At 44.6% G+C, this 18,797-nt stretch overlaps 1 protein-coding gene across 3 annotated transcripts; it reads left to right on the top strand.

The window, feature by feature from the left end:
- Positions 1-254: 254 nt before the first annotated feature.
- LOC110502743 (suppressor of cytokine signaling 3) lies at positions 255-10,868 on the top strand. 3 transcript variants are annotated; one of them, XM_021581001.2, is made up of 4 exons: positions 255-743; positions 1,354-1,469; positions 2,323-2,695; positions 7,339-10,868. In XM_021581001.2, exons 3-4 carry the CDS (start codon positions 2,600-2,602, stop codon positions 7,918-7,920), a joined length of 678 nt encoding a protein of 225 aa, XP_021436676.2. In that variant the 5' UTR covers positions 255-743; positions 1,354-1,469; positions 2,323-2,599; the 3' UTR covers positions 7,921-10,868. The 3 variants fall into 3 exon arrangements, with proteins under 3 accessions (XP_021436676.2, XP_021436677.2, XP_021436675.2); XM_021581002.2 differs by lacking the exon at positions 1,354-1,469; XM_021581000.2 differs by having other exon boundaries at positions 255-2,695.
- The last annotated feature ends 7,929 nt before the right edge of the window (positions 10,869-18,797 follow it).

Here is an 18,797-nt window from a genome sequence, read left to right as displayed (position 1 = left end):
TGTATTGATCTGGATTTTATTTTTGGAGTACATTATACCCTACAGAAGGGACAGTCTATACAACTTACCATACGAGGTCCGGAGCCTGCTGTTTTTCTGTTCTACATGATAATTAGTTGCACCCACCTGGTGTCCCATATATAAATCAGTACCTTAGACGGTAACAATGAAAAAACGCAGTGTGACTGGCGTCGATTCCAGAGTTGAGTTTGAGGGGCCTACAGTATGTTGTGTAACACTTTGTTTATAAGTGCAGTAGGCTAGTCGTCAGTCATGCTTGAATTGTGGTTTTTATCAAGGGTAGTCTAAGCAAACGGCTTCAACTGTTTCACCTTGTCAGAGGAGTGGATGGGAAGGGAGGACTCACCAGCCAATAACTACGGGAATCTTCCCGTAAAAGGTCACGCACTGATTATTTATTGGCAATCTGCCAAAGCGCGCGCATGTGTGTGTGTTTACTGGAAGAACCTCAGAGCTAAGGAGGTGGAGCCTTCGCTCTACTCGTTGACCGCGGTAACACAGCTACCTCCGTTTGCTAGAGAGAGAGAGAGAGAGCGAGAGAGAGAGAGAGAGAGAGGACACCGACGTCTTTACCGATACATTCCTCTGTCGGTTAGAAGAGGCCGTCTATTCAGAGTTAATGACAAAGTTAATAAATGATTTAACACATAGACATTCGGGGACTTTGGATATTTTCTCCCTGGAGAGGAACGCTGGAGCCCGGGACAGGAACAATCTCCAAGGTAAATAAACTGGCTGCATACCCGGGGCATAGAGTGCTGCTGTTGCTGTACATGGTGCATAAAATAGCATACTGCATATGTGTGTAACAGTGCACATGTTAAGCAAGACGTTGCAATTGCGCAAAAACATGATTATCATAACGGCGATATGGGAAGCCATTTGTGCCTCCAAAAATATCACAGGGAACCAGCTCTACTACAGGCAGCTTAATGGCGCAATGCAGAACAGGACTTTGCTTTTGGGATGTATTCTACTCATTCTCTTTAGTCCAGATAGACAGTGCTATGTTGTACACTCTTGGAAGGAAATATGCCTCAAATAACCTTTTGGTGTTCAACAGATTGCCACATACCTTTTTTCCAGGTCAAAACTGTTCCTTGAGGAACCTCTCTGAAAAAGTTATTCAAGGAACCCCTGTGTAAAGCATATAACAGTAACCTTTTTGTGATGCAAGGGGTTCAATTTTGAACCTATTCAATAATATATTGTAGTGGCAATAGCCTATCAGAATATTGGAGGCATGACTTTTAGTTATTCTTGTCCCCCCTGTAAGAGTAAATGTTATTCATGTTCATCATGTTAACCCTTTGCTATATTGAAACATTAAAGGTTGTTCCAAGAACCCCTCTACAAACCGAAGGTGCAAATATGAACCCATTGACTGCAATGGCTCCTTGAGGAACTCCAGGTTTCCTCGAGTCAGCCTACACTCTTAGAATTAGGGGGTAAGTCACATTTCTATTTTGTGGCTGGTAGGGGCCCCAGCTCAGCTCAGACAGACACCATGTTTAGCAGCTGCAGAGCGGGCAGTTATGGCTTCTCTTGCCGATTCAAGTAACAACTAGCATCGGTACTTGGTGAATGGAGATCTATTCAATATGGAGCTGGGCCCATTACGTCTTGCTCCAAATGCACTGATCAGCAGCACAGTGAGACGGCCAGACCCACCCACCCGGGGGTAGCCTATTTACCATGAAACCCAAAAGCACTGATCAGCAGCACAGTGAGACGGCCAGACCCACCCACCCGGGGGTAGCCTATTTACCATGAAACCCAAAAGCACTGATCAGCAGCACAGTGAGACGGCCAGACCCACCCACCCGGGGGTAGCCTATTTACCATGAAACCCAAAAGCACTGATCAGCAGCACAGTGAGACGGCCAGACCCACCCACCCGGGGGTAGCCTATTTACCATGAAACCGGAGAACCATAGAGCTCTGCTGGTGAAAGCAGCAGGCTGCATGGGAATGAGGTTATTTATTCAGAATGAACCTGGACTCATTCATAATAACCTGTGTGTGTGTGAACACAGTTATTTGGACCTTAACGTCAGAGATGATAATGACCTGACTGACAACAGGGATCAAGGTTCAAACCTCTAGCTGAATGTTTGTCGGTGTGTAGCTATGTGTGTTTTTGTGAATGTGTTTTATATACAGACGATTTACTCCACCATGTGTTGGCCTCCATATAGAATCAGTGGAAAAAGACTACTTCACACCTTTGAAGTGTTCACGAGAAAATGTATGATAACACATTTCTGCCCCCTGCTCTCTCTCTCGCCTTTCTCTCTGCAGCTGTCTGCAGTGGGTGGTCTCTCTGAAGTCCTCTTTGGACTGCTCCTCAGTGTCATCGCTCTGGGAAACGTGTGTGCACCCCTCTCCCCCCTCCTTCCTCACGCCCTCACCCTTTCCCCACATCGCAAACCCTCTTCATACCTTCTTCTCTCTCTCCCTCCTGCCCCCTACTCTCCCTCGCCCCTCCCTGCTCTGGACCCCCCACCCCTCGGTCAACGAGCCGAGCGTGGGGGTCAGGGCGCCATGGTAACCAACAGCAGGCGCGACCCCCCCCACCATGAGCAGCATGACCCCCCCAGATCCCAGAGGTCAGGGGTCTCGTGTGCACCCCCTGCGCTATAAACCCTTCAGCTCACATGCACACTACCAACAGGTCAGTTAAATACGTCATGACTGTGTCAGTCAGCTCCACATGTACTCGAGGTAAACTAGCTAGCCTTTTACTGAATGCAAACCCATTATTCCTCCCTAGTCTCTTGGTTTGTCCAATTGTTGTCTTTACAACATAGTATAATATGGTTCCTATTGTTGATAAATCAATCCACTTTTATTGGTCGCATACACATATTTAGCAGATGTTATTGTGGGTGTAGCGAAATGCTTGTGTTGCTAGCTCCAGCAGTGAAGTAATATCTAACAATACAGACATCTAAAAAGTTTAAAATATAATTAATAAATATAGAAACATTAGGATACATATACATTGTCCTCGGAAAGTATTCAGACCCCTTGACTTATTCCACATTTTGTTATGTTACAGACTTTTTCTAAAAAACAATTTCCTCAGCAATCTACACACAACACCCCATAATGAAAAAGCAAAAACACGTTTTTAGAATCTTTAGAAAAACAGAAATTACTTTGCTATGAGACTCGAAATTGAGCTCAGGTGCATACTGTTTCTATTGATCATCCTTGAGATGCTTCTACAACTTCATTGGAGTCCACCTGTGGTAAATTAAATTGGTTGGACATGATTTGGAAAGGCGCACACCTGTACATATAAGGTCCCACAGTTGCATGTCGGAGCAAAAACCAAGCCATGAGATCGAAGGAATTGTCCATAGAGCTCTGAGACAGGATTATGTTGAAGCACAGATCTGGGGAAGGGTACCAAAACATTTCTGCAGCAATAAAGGTCCCTAAGAACAGTGACCTTCATCATTCTTAAATGGAAGAAGTTTGGAACCACCAAGACACTTCCTAGAGCTTGCCTCCCAGCCAAACTGAACAATTGGGGGAAAGGGGCCTTGGTCAGGGAGGTGACCACCAACCCAATGGTCACTCTGACAGAGCTCTAGAGTTCCTCTGTGGAGATGGGAGAACCTTCCAGAAGGACAACCTTTCTCTGCAGCACTCCACCAATTAGACGTTTATGGTAGAGTGGCCAGATGGAAGCCACGCCTCAGTATTTTATTATTTAACCTTTATTTAACTAGGCTAGTCAGTTAAGAACAAATTCTTGTTTACAGTGACGGCCTACCAAAAGGCCTCCTGTGGGGACGGGGACCTGGGATTAAAAATATATGACAAAACACACATCACAACAAGAGAGACAACACTACATAAAGAGAGACCTAAGACGACAACATAGCAAGGCAGCAACACATGACAACCCAGCATTGTAGCAACACAACATAACAACATGGTACCAGCACAAAACATGGTACAAACATTATTGGGCACAGACAACAGCACAAAGGGAAAGAAGGTAGAGACAACAATACATCACACAAAGCAGCCACAACTGTCAGTAAGAGTGTCCATGATTGAGTGTTTGAATGAAGAGATGGAGACAATGGTCCAGTTTGAGTGTTTGTTGGAGCTTGTTCCAGTCGCTAGCTGCAGCGAACTGAAAAGAGGAGCGACCCAGAAATGTGTGTGCTTTGGGGACCTTTAACAGAATGTGACTGGCGGAACGGGTGTTGTATGTGGAGGATGAGGGTTGCAGTAGATATTGCAGATAAAGGGGAGTGAGGCCTAAGAGGGTCTTTCAAATAAGCATCAACTAGTGGGCCTTGCAATGGGTATACAGAGAGGACCAGTTTACAGAGCAGTGTTGAGTGCAGTGATGTGTCCTATAAGGAGCATTGGTGACAAATCTGATGGCCTAATGGTAGTCATACCTTGTGGATTGGTAATAATCTGAGAAAGATGTAGGGAGTCCCATTGCTTTAGGACTTGGGTCAGGTGGTTTAAGCATGTCCCAGTTTAGGTCACCAAGCAGGCCTAATTCAAACTTAGAATAAGGGGCCAGGAGAGTGCTTAGGGCAGGTAGGGTACAGGCCGGTGCTGATGGAGGACGATAGCACCCAGCAACAGTCAACAAAGAGCTATTTGAAAGTTTAATGCTTAAAACTAGCAAATCAAATTGTTTGGGGACAGACTTGGTGGAGACAACCAAGCACTGAAGGTGATTCTTGGTAAAGATTTCCATTTCTCCACCTTTGGAAGATCTGTCTTGCCGAAAAAGGTTATTACCAGAAAAGTTAACATCAGTATTCAAAACACACTTCCTTAATTAACCACGTCTCAGTAATGACAAACACATCTGGATTGGAGCTGTGAACCCACACTTTCAATTGATCCATTTTAGGTAATAAGCTTCTAGTGTTAACATGCAGAAAACACAGGCTTTTACGAGAGCAGAAATCAGTGAAGCAGATATCTGAGCACAAGTCAGAATTGGGACTAGCAACAGTAGATGGGCCAGGATGTACATGCACATTTCCAGATATCATCAACAGTAATACAATCAAGGCACAGCATAGTGAAAGGCACATGACAGCATGCTTTGAGTTTGCCAAAAGGCTTCTAAGAAACAAGATTCTCTGGTTTGATGAAACCAAGATTGAACTCTTTGGCCTGAATGCCAAGCGGAATGTCTGGAGGAACCCTGGCACCATCCCTACGGTGAAGCATGGTGGTGGCAGCATCATGCTGTGGTTACGTTTTTCAGCGGCAGGAATTGGGAGACTGGTCAGGATGGAGGGAAAGATGAGCGGAGCAAAGTACAGAGAGATCCTTGATGAAAACATGCTCCAGAGCACTCAGACTGGGGTGCTAAGGTTCACCTTCCAATAGGACAATGACCCTAAGCACAAAGCCAAGACAACGCAGGAGTGGCTTTGTACAAGTCTCAATGTCCTTGAGTGGCCCAGCCAGAGCCTGGACTTGTACCCGATCAAACATCTCTGGAGAGACCTGAAAATAGTTGTTCAGGTCTCTCCAAAGATGGATCTGCAGCGAAGAATGGGAGAAACTCTCCACACACAGGTGTGCTAAGCTTGTAGGGTCATACCCAAGAAGAATCTAAGCTGTAATTGGTGCCAAATGTGCTTCAACAAAGTACTGAGTAAAGGGTCGTAATACTTATGTAAATGTTATTTCAGTTTTTTTTTATTTGCAAAAATGTCTGAACCTGTGGAAAAAGTCAAGGAGTCTGAATACTTTCTGAATGTACTGTGTGTGTGTATGATGGGATGTACAGACATTATGGAGAGAGTATGGTTAGAGTATGTAGTATATCTGAAGAATAGTATATGTACAGCAATAGTTAAATAGGATAGGCCTTGACTAAACAACATTATAGGGTAAAAAATTGTATGTAAACATTATTAAAGTGACCAGTGTTCTATGCCTATAGGGCAGCAGTCTCTAAGGTGCAGGTTTGAGAAACCGGAGGGTAGCCGGCTAGTGACAGTGACTAAAGTTCAGGGCAGGGTACTGGGCAGAGGCCGGCTAGTAGTGACTATTTAGCGATCTGATGGCCTTGAGTGAGAAGCTGTTTTTCAGTCTCTCTGTACCAGCTTTGATGCACCTATACTGACCTCACCTTCTGGATGGTAGCGGGGTGAATGAGTGGCTGAGGTCCTTGACGATCTTCGTGGCCTTCCTGTGACACCGGATGCTGTAGATGTCCTAGAGGGCAGGCAGTGTGCCCCTGGTGATGCCAACATTGGGCAGACCTCACCAACCTCTGGACTGTGCAGTTGCCATCCCAGACAGTGATACAGCTCGACAGGATGCTCTCAATGGTGCATCTGTTAAAGTTTGTGAGGGTCTTAGGGGCCAAGATGAATTTCTTCAGCCACCTGAGGTTGAAGAGGGGCTGTTGCACTTCTTCACCACACTGTCTGTGTGGGTGGACCATTTCAGTTTGTCAGTGATGTGTACTCTGAGGAAACTTGAAGCTTTTCACCTTCTCCACAGTGGACCTGTCAATGTGGATGGGAGCGTGCTCCCTATGGTGTCTCCTGAAGTCCACGATCAGCTCCTTTGTCTTTTTAACGTTGAGGAAGAGGTTATTTTCTGGCACCACTCAGCCAGATGCCTCACCACCTCTCTGCCGGCTGTCTCGACATTGTTGGTAATCAGGACGACCACTGTTGTTGTGTTCAAACTTGATGATTGAGTTGGAGACGTCCGTGGCCACTCTGTCATGGGTGAACCGGGAGTGCAGTGAGGGTTGCGCACACACCCTTGTGGAGCCCCCGTGTTGAGGATCAGCGTAGTGGTGTTGTTGCCTACCTTCACCTACTGGGGGCAGCCCGCCATGAAGCCCAGGACACTAATTTAGTTTATTGGGTACAGGAACAATGGTGGACATCTTGAAGCAAGTGGGGACAGCAGATAGGAAGAGATTGAATATACGACAGTGTATGTATCGTAGTTATTGTCATCAACTATTTTTAAGCAATAAAGCACGAGTGGGTGGGGTATATGGCCAATATACCGTAGCTTAGGGCTGTTCTTATGCACGAGGCAATGTGGAGTGCCTGGATACAGCCCTTAGCCATGGTATATTGGCCATATACCACAAACCCCCGAGGTGCCTTATTGCTATTATAAATTGCTTACCAATGTAATTAGAGCAGTAAAAAGAAAGGTTTTGTCCCGTGGTATACCTGTGGTATACAGTCTGATATACCATGGCTTTCAGCCAATCAGCATTCAGAGCTCGAACCACCCAGTTTATAATATACAGTAAGTAACCTATTCTTCTCCTTGCTCCAGGTGCTGTGTGCGGTGCGTAAGCTACAAGAGAGTGGGTTCTACTGGGGTGCGGTGGGGGGTCGTGAGGCTAGCTCTCTGCTCCGCTCCCAGCCCCCCGGGACCTTCCTGGTTCGAGACTCATCCGACCACCACTACTTCTTCACACTGTCGGTCCAGACGGCCCGCGGGACCAAGAACCTCCGTATCCACAGCCAGGGGGGAAGCTTTTACCTGCAACCCGACTCGTGCTGCACACACATGCCCCCGCGCTTCGACTGTGTGCTCAAACTGATTGGACACTACATGGGGCGAGGTGGAGAAGCAGCAGGGGGAGGGGAGGCTGGGGTAAGGGCGGGGGGAGGCACGGCTGCGGCGGCAGGGGAGACTGTGGGGTCGGGGACTGGGAGTGTGTATCTGATACACTCAGGGGGAGAGAAGGTTCCGTTGGAGCTGCGTCGACCCCTCCCCTCCTCCCTCTCCTCCCTCCAACACCTGTGTAGGAGGACCCTGAACGGACACCTCGGGAGCTCTGCCAGCCCCGACACACACCAGCTCCCTCACACACTCAGGAACTTCTTGGAGGAATACGATGCCCCTATCTAACACACACATACACACAAAAACACACACCCTCACACAGTTCAGGTTTGGGGTTTTCCCCTCTAACGGTTGAGGATAGGATTTGGAAAGGGTAAGCTGTTCCAAATCGATGCCACTGCTTTCTTACCAAGGGGAGCCTAACATAGGTAACCATTGATACTCCTCCACTCCTGGACAGACTGTTAATGGGAGTTAAGATGAGACTGGGGGGAGGTTAAAAGTCGTTGCCCTCTCAGCCAGTGACCCAATCTCCCAGCGGGTGCTGTGATTGGGTAGTCAAAAAGATTGATAGGTCGATAATGCAGACCGTGGACACGCCACACACAGTGACGTGTGTGGCTTTAGGAGTATAGCCAGAAGGTTGTTTGGGGTTTGTTGTGCTGCTGTGGCTGAGGTATAGCTCCTTCTATTGATCAATAGAGGCTTTCATCTCCTCCCTCCCTTTTTTCTCCTGTTTGACATGTAGAATGGGCTCAATGGACTGTGAGAGGGAGGAAAAGGAAGCGAGAGACAAGGAGAGAGGTGTAATGAGAGTGTGTGGAGAACAGCAGTGTGTCAAACGAAGGGGCCAAAAGCAGAGTGAAAGTGTTTGTGGTGTCGTACACATTTCCACTGCTGTATGCCAACTAGCATAGCCTCATAGGAGGGTGTGGGGGATCATGGCTGAAGACAGCCACGAGCCTCACAAACATACACAAGACACCACTTACATACAGCTTACAGTGCTGTGAAAAAGTATTTCAAATTTTCTCTACTTTTGCATATTTTTGTATTTTTTTCTCCCCAATTTCATGGTATCCAATTGTTTTTTAGTAGCTACTATCTTGTCTCATCGCTACCACTCCCGTACGGGCTCGGGAGAGACGAAGGTTGAAAGTCATGCGTCCTCCGATACACAACCCAACCAAGCCGCACTGCTTCTTAATACAGCGCATCCAATCCGGAAGCCACCCGTACCAATGTGTCGGAGGAGACACTGTGCACCTGGCAACCTTGGTTAGCGCGCACTGCGCCCGGCCCGCCACAGGAGTCGCTGGTGCGTGATGAGAAAAGGATATCCCTACCGGCCAAGCCCTCCCTAACCCGGACGACGCTAGGCCAATTGTGCGTCGCCCCACGGACCTCCTGGTCGCGGTCGGTTATGACAGAGCCTGGGCGCGTACTCAGAGTCTCTGGTGGCACAGCTGGCCCTTAACCACTGCGACACCCGGGAGGCCTACTTTTGCATATTTTTGATACTGAATTATCAGATCTTCAACCCAAACCTAATATTAAATACAGGGAACCTGAGTGAACAAATAACAGTTATATACTTATTTCATAAACACAGTTAGGCAAAACCCAATGCCCCTGTGTGTGAAAGTAATTGCCCCCTTACACTCAATAACTGGTTGTGCCATCTTTAGCTACAATGACTGCAACCAAATGCTTCCTGTAGTTGTTGATCCGTCTCTCACGTCGCTGTGGAGGAATTTTGGCCCACTCATGCAGAACTGCTTTTAAGTCAGCGACATTTGTGGGTTTTCAAGCATGAACTGTTCGTTTCAAGTCCTGTCACAACATTTCAATTGGGAATAGGTCCGTACTTTGACAAGGCTTCAAATTTGTTTCTTTTTAGACATTTCCATGTAGACTTTGTTTGTTTTGCATCATTGTCTAGCTGCGTGACCCAGCTGCGCTTCAGCTCACAGACGGATGGCCTGACATTCTCCTGTAGATTTCTCCGATACAGAGTCGACTTCATGGTTCTGTCTATTAAGGCAAGTGGTCCAGGTCCTGAGGCAGCTGAGTCATGCAGCAAGACAATGATCCAAAACACACAATCATGTCTACATGAAAATGTTTAAAAAGCAACACATTTTAAGTTTTGGAATGGCCTCAAAGTCCAGACCTAATCCAAATTGAGATGTTGTTGGAGGACTTGAAACAAGCAGTTTATGCATGAAAACCCACAAATGTGGCTGAGTTAAATCAGTTCTCCATGCAAGAGTGGGCCTAAATTCCTCCACAGCGATGTTGGAAAAAATATGCAAAAATAGAGAATCCAAAATGGGGCAAATTATTTTTCACAGCACTGTAACTGCAACTTTGGTAGCTCTTCTGTTAGAATGTGATGGAGATGCCTCTGTGTCTTTGTCTTTCTTCCCATCTCTCCATCCATCTACTCGGATGTATGATAACACTAACACCGCTTGCTCGCTTATTTATATAAATAGATAGATCTCTCCCTCACTCAACCCCAAAGCTAACAGTGGATATTATTTTAGTTCCTGGCAGGCAGGAACAACATGTGTCCCAAATGCCACCTTATTCCCTTTAAAGTGCACTAGCCCTGGTCAAAAGTTGTGCACTGTATATGAAATTGGGTGCCATTTGGGACACATTCAGAAACAAAAACTGAAGCCGAACATAGTCAGTAGTCCGGGGGGGGGGGGGGGGTTGAAGGGTGAGGGAAGAGTGCTGAAGACGAGTATGGCTGAGGCTGGATGAGGGGGGGACATGCAAGGATGATTGGGGGAGAAGCGGTAAGAGTGAGTGAGGGATGAGGAGGATGAATAGGCAAGATTGTTTTCACACTGGGCCACAGAGACAACAAATCCTTAATTTGAAGATGATGATGATGATGTTGTGTTTAGCTAAATATGTCTTCCTGATAGGAGCCTAGTTAGTAGAAGCGCAACGGTTGTCATTTTTAACATCTATTATCGTCATATCAACCTAATGTGTAGCACCAGCTCAGCTACATGTGTGTGTCAGAAGTATTTGTCTTTTATAAAGACTGCTCATAACCTCGCCACTAGACTGGCAGACAGTGCAAGCCCAACTATCTGGAACAACAAAAAACGAAAAGCATTTCAGAAGAGAAATTAAAGATTGAACTTTGCACATATTTATATTTCTAAGATATTTCAACAATGTATATTAAAGAGCACTATTTTTACAAAATTTAACTGATTCTCCTTGTGCCTCATTTGTCTGTTGGATACACACATTTCTGTCTCTCTGCTTTTTGAGTATCACACTTAGACGGTGTAATCAGAAAACAAGTGCTATGGTTTAAACACATACAATGAGGTTTCCTGTACTGAGAATGCACACAGATGAATAAACACAATCACACTTACACAGAACATCTTGCAGCTTTCTCACACCATAAAGGAAAAAACACACCTACACAGTTTCATTTCTACATTGTGGTTTCTACCTCAAGTTTTTTAACTCGAAGGTACAGCTGCTTTAGCGCTCTCATGCAACTAGCCAAACTCACAACCACACGCATGCATGCACACACACACACAAACAAACCCTCACACACACCTTTACCGATACTGCCTCCCCTTCTCCATGAACCGATTAGATTACATAATTGACCATTTGTTTATGTTTTTCTACTTCACAAACGTAACACAAAACAAAATGCCATGTAGGGGCAGCGATTGCTTAGCTTTAGGCTGTATGGTAGACGCGCATCACTCTAACAAACACAGATTCCAAAACCAAATTACTTTATTCCACAGGTTTCCAGTGTGTACAGGTATCCACAGATCTTCAAGTAAGTAACAATACCAATGGTAAGTATCTTCAGGTACGCACAATTATTTCCACAGAGATAACAATTAGGATGTGGTAAGAAAACCGTATGACAACAGCTGAAAAGTGTCTGTTACAACTAGAGATCTAAAATGTAAATTAACCCACAAGCCCAAATAGAGTGGACATGAGCCACTGCATGGTCTCTTAAGACAGTATCCCATAACAAAAAACAATGAGACGTCTCAAACATTTTTTTTATTTTTTATTTTTTATTTTTATTTTTTCCCCTTTTTCTCCCCAATTTAGTGGTATCCAATTGTTTAGTAGCTACTATCTTGTGTCATCGCTACCACTCCCGTACGGGCTCGGGAGAGATGAAGGTTGAAAGTCATGCGTCCTCCGATACACAACCCAACCAAGCCGCACTGCTTCTTAACACAGCGCGCATCCAACCCGGAAGCCACCCGTACCAATGTGTCGGAGGAAACACCGTAAACCTGGCAACCTTGGTTAGCGCGCACTGCACCCAGCCCACCACAGGAGTCACTGGTGCGCGATGAGACAAGGATATCCCTACCGGCCAACCCCTCCCTAACCCGGACGACACTAGGCCAATTGTGCGTCGCCCCACGGACCTCCCGGTTGCAGCCGGTTACGACAGAGCCTGGGCGCGAACCCAGAGTCTCTGGTGGCACAGCTGGCGCTGGTCTTAAACAATTTAACATGAAGTAAACCAAGAAATGTATTTTATACTAATGTTGACAATCCTAAATTGGCTCCCACATTACCGGCATCTAATTGATATCTTAAACATGAAACAATTACTCAAAACTACATACAGAGCCATGTTTGTGATGTTCTTCATTACGGCTGTACTATCCGTACACAAAACGGAATCTTCAAGCTGCAGCTCTCTTTTCAGAATCTTGTCCATGCGTCCTGCCATGGTGGCTGCTGTGAGCTCCATAAGGGGAATTATGGAATGTTTGAGCAGAGCAACTCTAGCCTTCACAATGATGAAGGCACAATGTACTTCATCGTGCCTGTTCCGTTGCAGCAGGTAGCTCACTGTACCGTAGCCTTCTTCACTTGCATCTGAGAAGTGATACAGCTGAACGAACGGTGACTCTCCAAAGCCTGAGGGTTTAAAGCACTGACCAACTCAAGTCTTTCTATTGATGGAGCACCTTCATCCGGTCAACCATTCGTGAGCAAGCTGATCTGGCACGAAGTCATCACAGCCTAGGTTCAGTCTGCACAGCTCTTGCAGGATCTTCTTCACTGGCAGAACCACTGGAGCCATGATCCCCAAATGGATTGTAGATCAAGCTCACGATGGATCCCTCTTCTGGTGAGGGTCTTGGATGACAACGCTGAACTTGAAGGTGTCAGACTGGACATTCAGTCACTGTAGTAGCTGACGTGTATAGTGTTGAATCATCCGCATACTTAGACACACTGGCTTTACTCAAAGATTGAAAAAGGTAAGGGGCCTAGACAGTTGCCCTGGGGAATTCCTGATTTTACTTGGATTATGTTGGATGGCTTCCATTAAAGAACACCCTTTGTGTTCTGTTAGACATGTAACTCTTTATACACAATATAGTAGGGGTGTAAAACCATAACATACGTTTTTTCAGCAGCAGATTATGATTGATAATGTAAAAAGCTGCACTGAAGTCTAACAAAAGAGACCCCACAATCTTTTTATCATCAATTTCTCCCAGCCAATCATCAGTCATTTGTGTAAATGCTGTGCTTGTTGAATGTCCTACCCTATAAGTGTGCTGAACAGCTGTTGTCAATTTGTTTATTGTAAAATAGCATTGTATCTGGTCAAACACCCTTTTTTCCAAAAGTGTACTAATGGTTGGTAACAAGACTCAGTTATTTGAGTCAGTTAAGGGGGCTTTACTATACCTAGGTAGCGGAATTACTTTTGCTTCCCTTCAGGCCTGGGGGCACACACGTTCTATTAGGCTAATTTGAAAATATGTCAAATAGGAGTGGCAATATCATCTGCTATAATTCATTTTCCATCCAAGTTGTCAGACCCCAGTGGCTTGTCATTGTTGATAGACAAAAAAAAAATTCACCTCTTCCAAACTCACTTTTCAAAATTACAATGCTTGTTTTTCATAATTTGGTTAGATATCCTTGGATGTCAGCTATGTGAAATGTAAAAAAATAAAAATAAAAGGATGCCACCTCAAGCCTATAATCCTCAGCAAGCAAACAATTTCCATATTGGAACTCCAGTTTGTCCCGAAACAAAGTGTAGTACATACAACTCCTACAGCTCCTATTTCTCCAGACAAAGAGGGCTCCATTGCAAAACTCATCTGGGAATAACTTTGTTAGCTTGATGGCTAACTGAAGTTCACAAGCGAAGGGAAAAAGTGAGAGGTGGAGAGCGCGTAGATGCGAGAAGGAATTCTACACCGATCAAAGGCTGCTATTAAAGTGAACTGTGTTTACGTGTGATCAGGGGTGTATTCATTCCGCCGATTCTGTTGAAAAAACACTTCTAAAACAGAAGACAATGGAAAAAAACAGGGATAAACATACTTTTTTAGTCCAACGTTTGCAACTGTTGGACTAATGATTACACCCTTGAAGAAACCTCATGACTGATGTAGGGAAAACATGAGAATCATGTAGTAGCCTAAACTTACTGAGCAAGGTGAATGGAATATGAATGACAGTCATTCAATATGCTGTAATAGAATAAGGCCATGCTCATAAAAAAATGTCCTTTAGATTTCCCATTTTTTTCCTAATGGTTCTGAACCATCAATCAACCCTTGATAAAACTTGGCAATCAACTTCTTGATATAACTTGGCAATCGGTTTCTTTCAGATATTCCTCCGTTCAGTTGTGCAGCCCATTAATATATCTTAATATGACGTAGTCCAAGACCTCCAGCTTCATAGGGTAAGTGTAAAACAATAAATTTGACTTGAGGTCTTTCCATTCCAAAACAAGTTGGAGAGCAGGCCATTTACAGTGGGGCAAAAAAGTATTTAGTCAGCCACCAATTGTGCAAGTTCTCCCACTTAAAAAGATGAGAGAGGCCTGTAATTTTCATCATATGTACACTTCAACTATGACAGACAAAATGAGAAAAAAAAATCCAGAAAATCACATTGTAGGATTTTTAATGAAATGGCTGGGTCTTTCAGCATGACAATAATCCCAAACACACCGCCCGGGCAACGAAGGAGTGGCTTCGTAAGAAGCATTTCAAGGTCCTGGAGTGGCCTAGCCAGTCTCCAGATCTCAACCCCATAGAAAATCTTTGGAGGGAGTTGAAAGTACGTGTTGCCCAGCAACAGCCCCAAAACATCACTGCTCTAGAGGAGATCTGCATGGAGGAATGGGCCAAAATACCAGTAACAGTGTGTGGAAACCTTGTGAAGACTTACAGAAAACGTTTGACCTCTGTCATTGCCAACAAAGGGTACATAACAAAGTATTGAGATCAACTTTTGTTATTGACCAAATACTTATTTTCCACCATAATTTGCAAATAAATTCATTAAAAATCCTACAATGTGACTTTCTGGATTTCTTTTCTCATTTTGTCATAGTTGAAGTGTACCTATGATGAAAATTACAGGCCTCTCTCATCTTTTTAAGGGGGAGAACTTGCACAATTGGTGGCTGACTAAATACTTTTTTGCCCCACTGTATTTTATTTTAAAAGTTGGATGGAATTTCAACTGGCAGGGCCAAGAATAAATACATCAACCTTGGTAAGATTTTAATTTTGATTATGTTGAGCCTACCTAACTAGAAATAGGGAGAGATCTCCATCTCTGAACATCGGATTCAATATTATCTATTAAAAGGAAAGTAATTGATTTTATACGCCTCCTCCAGATTGCATGGTATCAGAACACTCAGGTATTTCATGTGTCTATTTCCACTTAAATTTACTTTAAGCTTGAAAAGTCATAATTAAAATAGGGCATTGTAAAAAAAAAAATCCCAATTCACTTTGAATCCTGGTAAGTAAAATAAATGTCACATGTTCATCTCCACCAATCTCTATGCCTGGATTGAGCCATGGGTTCCAATTATTGATGCTAGGGGTTCTGTGGCTAAAGAAAATAAATAGCTAGACAGAGGGCATCCAAGTCTCTCTTGATAACTTGAATGATTCAGAGATCTGTCCATTTGTTCATATAGATTTAAAAAAAATATTTAACCAGGCAAGTAGATTAAGAACACATTTTTACTTACAATGGGGGATTTGTACTATAGCTCAATCCAGGAAATAAATATCGGACCAAAACATGTATTTTTTTAAACAGCCACCAAATGTCTCCAATCCCCTCTATCAAATGCTTTGTCAGCACTTTTGGAGCATTCTTGGTATATATTGAAAAAAGTCAGATTGTCTGAAGACATCCTGTTCCATATAAAACCTGTTTGAGCAAATCAACGTTTGTATTACTGTTTCTATGTGAAAAGCTAATGCCTTAGCAATGATTTTAGAATCCACTTTCAAGAGTGATACTGGGCGAAAGGATCCGCACGACAATGTATCCTTATCTTTCTTTTTAAGTAAAGTGACTGTAGCCAAACATAGTGACTGGAGAAGATAATTTCTTAGAGCTGCTGTGAGCATACTGTATGTAACATAGGCTTTAGAAGTTTGGGGTGCAAGTGTCTATAAAATTACACTGAGAATCCATCATTACCAAGAGATTACCCATTTTGTAAATGATTGATGGGCTAATGTTTCTATTAATAATCATTATCTCTGGTTCACTTATACTTGGTAAGATTAGAATGCCTACGGAGGGCATAGCCACCATTTTATGGGCTCCAAACCAACTGTGCTATTTTGTTCGTTTTTTCGCATTGTTTGTTACTCATTTTGTATATAATGTTGCTGCTAACTCTCTTATGACGGAAAAGAGCTTCTGGACATCAGAACAGCAATTACTCACCTCAAACTGGAGGAAGGTTTTTTCTTTAATGAGTCCGACGCGAAGACCGACATGTCAAATGTGCAACCAGAGGGGAAAGAAACTCTAGACCACCATTACTCCACACACAGAGACGTATACAAAGCTCTCCCTCGCCCTCCATTTGGCAAATCTGACCATAATTCTATATTCCTGATTCCAAGCAAAAACTAAAGCAGGAAGTACCAGTGACTCGCTCAATACAGAAGTGATCAGATGACACGGATGCTACGCTGCAGGACTGTTTTGCTAGCACAGACTGGAAAATGTTCCGGGAATCATCCAATGGCATTAAGGAGTATACCACCACAGTCACCAGCTTCATCAATAAGTGCATCGACAGCCTCCCGGGTGGCACAGTGGTTAAGGGCGCCAGCTGCAGCGCCAGCTGTGCCATCAGAGACTCTGGGTTTGCGCCCAGGCTCTGTTGTAACCGGCCGCGACCGGGAGGTCCGTGGGGCGATGCACAATTGGTCTAGTGTCGTCCGGGTTAGGGAGGGCTTGGCCGGTAGGGATGTCCTTGTCTCATCGCGCACCAGCGACTCCTGTGGCGTGCCGGGCGCACTGCGCGCTAACCAAGGTTGCCAGGTTTACGGTGTTTCCTCCGACACATTGGTGCGGCTGGCTTCCGGGTTGGATGCACGCTGTGTTAAGAAGCAGTGCGGCTTGGTTGGGTTGTGTATCGGAGGACGCATGGCTTTCAACCTTCGTCTCTCCCGAGCCCGTACGGGAGTTGTAGCGATGAGACAAGATAGTAGCTACTAAAAACAATTGGATTCCACGAAATTGGGGAGAAAAGGGGGTAAAATACATTTTAAAAATAATAAAAAAATAAGTGCATCGACAACGTCATCCCCACAGTGACCGTAAGTACATAACTGAACCAGAAACTATGGAACACTGGCAACATCTGCACCGAGCTCAAGGCTAGAGCTGCCGCTTTCAAGGAGTAGGACAATAATCGGGACATTTAGAAGAACCCCCGCTATGTCCTCAGACAAAACATCAAAGAGGTAATGTTTCAATGCAAGACTAAGACTGAATCCTACTTCACTGGCTATGACACTCTTCGGATGTGGCAGGGCTTGCAAACTATTACGGACTACAAAGGGAAACCCAGCGTCGAGATGCCCAGTGACGCGAGCCTACCAGACGAGCTAAATGCTTTTTATGCTCGCTTTGAGGCAAGCAACACTGAAGCATGCATGAGAGCACCAGCTGTTCCGAACGACTCATCACGCCATAGCTGATGTGAGAAAAACCTTTAAACAGGTTAACCTTCACAAAACCGCTGGGCCAGACGGATTACCAGGACGTGTACTCAAGTCATGCTCACATCAACTGGCAAGTGTTTTCACTGACATTTTCATCCTCTCCTTGACCGAGTCTGTAATACCTACATGTTTCAAACAGACCTCCATTGTCTCTGTGCCCAAGAAAGCGAAGGTAACCTGCCTAAATGATTATCACCCGTAACACTCATGTCGGTAGCCATGAAGTGCTAGTCATGGCTCACATCAACACCATCATGAACCAGCAGTTCATTGATTTTTGCTCAGCGTTCAACACCATAGTGCCCTCAAAGCTCATCACTAAGCTAAGGACCCTGGGACTAAACACCGACCCTCTACAATTGGATCTTGGACTTTCTGAAGGGCTGCCCCCTGGTGGTAAGGGTAGGCAACAACACATCTGCCATGCTGATTTGGTTTGGCTTTTTCAAGAGAGGCTTTATTACTGCACCTTTTAGTGAGTTTGGTACACATCCGGTGGATAGAGAGCCGTTTATTATGTTCAACATAGGAGGGCCAAGCACAGGAGGCAGCTCTTTCAGTAGTTTAGTTGGAATAGGGTCCAGTATGCAGCTTGAAGGTTTAGAGGCCATGATTATTTTCATCATTGTGTCAAGAGATATAGGGGACGCTGTCCCCATTAAACGTTTTTATTGTCTCATTGGAGAAGCTACGTCACTTGGATTCAGCGATTAAGTACATGCTAGTTAATGATATCGCTGTACCATCATTCTCCAGTTTGGCCTCCCTGTGTCTCTTGATGAGCAAGCCAGATGGTTCTTAGATTTTGCACTGACTACCGGAAGGTTAATAGTGTGACAACCTGACTGTTACCCACTCACACGGATGGAAGATTGTGTTGACCAGGTTGATGCTGCCAGGTTTGATTTGCTGAAGTTAATGGCAGGTGCCTTTGTCATCAAGAGCTTGTGAAATATCTGCTTTTATTACTCATTCAGATCTCCTTTACGGTCATGAGTTTTGGCCTACGCAATGCTTCTGCTACGTTTTAGCGTCTTCTGAATAGGGTGTTCTCTGGTCTTGAAAGCTGTGCTGTTTATCTTTTTTAATTTTTAA

Source organism: Oncorhynchus mykiss, chromosome 23 (assembly GCF_013265735.2).
Source record: "Oncorhynchus mykiss isolate Arlee chromosome 23, USDA_OmykA_1.1, whole genome shotgun sequence".
NCBI classification, from domain to species: Eukaryota; Metazoa; Chordata; class Actinopteri; order Salmoniformes; family Salmonidae; genus Oncorhynchus; species Oncorhynchus mykiss.
The sequence above is the reverse complement of the archived record's forward strand: the minus strand, read 5'-3'. Positions and strand labels throughout refer to the sequence as shown.

Coding starts and splice junctions, on each gene's coding strand:
- LOC110502743 (XM_021581002.2), top strand. CDS start 2,600: ATGAGCAGCATGACCCCCCCAGATCCCAGAGGTCAGGGGTCTCGTGTG. Junction 2,696..7,338: donor CACATGCACACTACCAACAG/GTCAGTTAAATA, acceptor TCCTTGCTCCAG/GTGCTGTGTGCGGTGCGTAA.